This window comes from Mus caroli, chromosome 7 (genome assembly GCF_900094665.2).
Source record: "Mus caroli chromosome 7, CAROLI_EIJ_v1.1, whole genome shotgun sequence".
Classification (NCBI taxonomy): Eukaryota; Metazoa; Chordata; class Mammalia; order Rodentia; family Muridae; genus Mus; species Mus caroli.
Genome location: NC_034576.1, coordinates 141,678,415 through 141,682,273, shown reverse-complemented (window position 1 = coordinate 141,682,273; position 3,859 = coordinate 141,678,415). Strand labels below are relative to the sequence as shown.

The 3,859-nt window shown below is 50.6% G+C and overlaps 1 protein-coding gene across 2 annotated transcripts in view; it reads left to right on the top strand.

The window, feature by feature from the left end:
• Positions 1–1,973, top strand: part of Cfap46 (cilia and flagella associated protein 46) — an 84,355-nt gene extending 82,382 nt beyond the window's left edge. For both annotated transcript variants that reach the window (XM_029480136.1, XM_021167336.2), the window contains one exon: positions 1,602–1,973. In XM_029480136.1, the coding sequence (XP_029335996.1) occupies positions 1,602–1,723 (122 nt within the window). In that variant the 3' untranslated portion in view covers positions 1,724–1,973. The remainder of the gene's footprint in view (positions 1–1,601) is intronic.
• Positions 1,974–3,859: the final 1,886 nt, after the last annotated feature.

Here is a 3,859-nt window from a genome sequence, read left to right as displayed (position 1 = left end):
GGGAGGGAGGGAGGGAGGGAGGGAGGGAATGGGGAAGAGAAAGAGGGAGGAAGAGCAAGCAACAGAGTTCTCTTTTGTACTCTCTGTGAAAAGATGGGGAGATCTGGGAGATTCCTGAGCTTTCTCTCTGCCCAGAGGGATGGCTTGGGGGAGTTGGCCACCCAGGCTACCTAGTCCATGAGCCCCATGGGGCCACCTAGTCTTCCCCAACCAAGACAAGAAAACCTCCAGGAAGAGGAACTCCCAGACTGAGGACGATGCTAGAGCCAAGAAGACCCTCCAACTTGTATCTCCTGTCCCTGTAAAATTTCACATAGCTTCTAGCATCAGGGGTTAAGCTTCAGGCAGGGTGACAGGGTGTTGCCTGTTCTAGATGAGACAAACTCCACCTACTCAGCCTCCAAAACAAACATTGTGCCAAGATATGCCAGCCGCAGTGAAGGAATTTGCAGATAAATTTCATATGTGGATACTAGGGTAAAAAAAAAAATCAGATAAAACTCTAGCTAATTGCATTTAGCAATATGCTAAAGTGAAAATGTACCATAACTCAGAAAGATTTATCCTGGGAGGATTTAAAATTGAGAAATCCTAAATACATTCAATACAGCTCAGTAGGAGATTAACGTTTGAAAAATCACGTGCTTCCCCAGCGCCTGAGATGTAGTTGCAGCGGGGGTGGGGGGAGTGGGGGAGGGCAAGGAGTCGAGTGTGTAAATGAGTATGAGTGAATGAATGAGCAGCTTGAATGAATGAATGAGGAGTGAACACGTGGATGGGTGAGTGAATGGACAAACTGTGTTCATGAGTAAACTGTTAAGTTGAGGGGTGAATTAAGTGGGTAAGTGATGGAGCAGGTGAGTGAGTGGGGAGTGAATGAATGAATGAATGGCTGTGTGAGTTAGCAGAGTGAATGGACAAATTGGTAACAGAGCAAGTGACTGAGCAGCCAAGTAAAGGGAGAGGGACCAGAGAGCTGTAGACAAAGGTGGTGATGTCTGGCTCCTTCCTAACAAACCAGAAAAAGGACCGACAGGGCCTGACTCCACCCAGCTAACACAGAGCGGGCTAGCATGTTGTTTTGCCATGAATGGAGAAAGGGCCTCATGACCACTGCCATCAGTGTTGGTCCTCCAGTTACTGTCAGCACAGAGGAGCCCATGCTGAAGCAATCAGCGTGTTCTTGGAAGAAAGGAACCCAATGATGTTTAACCCTGTGGGTTGTCCTGCCCAGGGCAAGGGTGCCTCTCAGCATCACAGAGGGAGTTATGAGGCTGGTCTCCAGCCTTAGAATGTCTCATGGAGTCTGGTGAAGGTAGACAGGTGGATGGGGTCAGGCATTGACCCCTATGGACAACCCACAGACAGCCACGGAGCCAGACCCCCCCATAGTTTCCACACCTTGTACACACCGAGGAATGGGAAATAACAGGGCTGCTGTGGTCAGGCTGCAGGGAGAACTCATGGCCCCCTGCAGCCAGAAACACCACCCTGCTCCCCTCTCCCTGGCACCATGTCCTTGCTGAAGCTGGACATCCAGGCAGGACCCAGGCTACTGCCAGAGAGCTCTGGCATTCACAGGTTGTGTCTATGCTCCACAGACGAGAAACCCCAGGTCTCCAAGAATGAGCCGCTCTCTGAGTTGCAGCCTCACCACCCAGAGTCACTCACCACTGCCCTCAACTGGGTTCTGTATGGTCTGCCTCACCAAGCCATCGTGTGAGCTAAACCCTGGAGTCTGTGTGAAGCCACTATCCCTAGCTCTACCTCTCTGTGACTCCTCCCCACTCAGGGCTCTTTCCCCACTTTCTGGGGCTCACCCCAGCCTTGATACAGCCTGATGTATCTGTCCTTCTGTCCACAATATATAATCCTGAGAAGACAGCTGTTGCTGGGTATAGCACCTAGGCTCTTGCTAATTCTCATTAGCCTGCAAGTTTGTTTTTGGTTTCAGTGTTTTAGTAAACAACAAAACAAAGTGTATGGTGTGTTTCTGAAAGTTTAGGACAGGAGCTGGGGCTTCTGGCTAGGACCACCAGCACATTCTGGCTCCATCAAAGCTGACAAGAGCATGTTATGCCTGAGTGACCCCAAATTCACCAAACCCATCCACACTCTGGAGATGAATGTGGTCCTCCTGTCCCCTGACTCCTGGCTATTGTGTCAGGACACTTGGAGGGAGGGAAGACCCATCTCCTCTATGATCCATCTGCAGTTACAAACAGGCTTTTCCTGATATGGCAGTCAAGGGTGACCTCCAAGGCCCTGGATGTCCCTCTAAGCCATGGACTACAAAATCCAGGTGTACATCCTCTTTGCCCATTATGGCTCCCTGGTCAGAAAGTGGGAGAGCAAAGAGCAGTCCACCAGGCAGGAGCTTGGAATCCTACTGTGCTCCACTAACTTCCCTGACTGCCTGCTACCTCTGCTAAGGGGCCAGGGTGAGGCTATTTCCCATGCTCTCTGCTAGTGACAACACTACAGAAAGATCAGAGGGTCATTTTCACCTCATGGTTCTGGGAGCCCAGGGGAATGTGTCTGGCAATGGCCTTCTTGCTGATAGAATTCTGTGTTCCAAGATGCTACAGGCAGGGAGTGTTCTTCCCCTTACAAAGCCACGAGGATCCAGCCATAGGTTTACACACCACGACCTTGATAAGCCTCAGTCACTTCCCAAGCTGGGCCCCAAACACCCTCTTCCTCACACCTCACAACAGGCACTGACTTTGGATACTGCTCTTGGGGAACGCTCCGATCATCTCAGTAGTGGGGCTTTTCCTGTGTTCTGAACCAGACCTGTGACAGCAAGAGGTACAGAGCCACCAGTGTGTGACAGCTATTTCTTGTCCTAAGCCTTGTGGGGCCCAGAGCTGTCTCCACAGAACTAGAGTCAGATGGGTAGCCCTGGGGGAAAAATGTCATCCAAGGGAATGACGGGGTTTGAAAGAGGCGTTCTTGACAGCTGAGTGCATCATCAGAGTCCTAAACCTGCTCAGTGTCCCCTGTGCTGCTGTCTTAGTCAGGGTTTCTCTTCCTGCACAAACATCAGGACCAAGAAGCAAGCTGGGGAGGAAAGGGTTTATTCGGCTTACACTTCCATACTGCTGTTCATCACCAAAGGAAGTCAGGACTGGAACTCAGGCAGGTCAGAAAGCAGGAGCTGATGCAGAGGCCATGGAGGGGTGTTGCTTACTGGCTTGCTTCCCCTGGCTTGCTCAGCTTGCTTGCTTATAGAATCCAGGACTGCCAGCCCAGGGATGGCACCACCCACAATGGGCTAGGCCCTCCCACCCTTGATCACTAATTGAGAAAATCCCTTACAGCTGGGTCTCATGGAGGCATTTCCTCAAGGGAGGCTCTTTTCTCTGAGATAACGCCAGCCTGTGTCAAGTTGACACACAAACCCGGCCAGTACAGCTACTGTGCACTCACCTTTCCCTGCCTGTGGGCACTGAGGGACTGACGCCAACACTTCCCGGATCAGACCACGTGGCCAAAAATAATGTTTTCCTAAAGCAGAAATGAATAGTGACTATAATAGCTGAAGGAAAATGATAACGACAGTGTTACATAACACTGCTGCCATGCCAGAAGACACTTATATAAAACGAAATCTGCACCTGGTGTCCCTCAGCCCGGAGTGCGGTCTTAGATACTCCTTCATCCCAAGGAAGTGGAGCTTCACCACCCCCACTCCCACCCCATATGTACATAGTTAGATCACATGTATGAACATTTAGATCAGCCTTGTTCATGGTGGCCAAACACCAGACACAGCACAAATGCTCCTCAGTTAGCAGAAGACACCATTCCATGGAACACCACAGTGTGGACAGGTGTCCCTTCATGATAAATACAC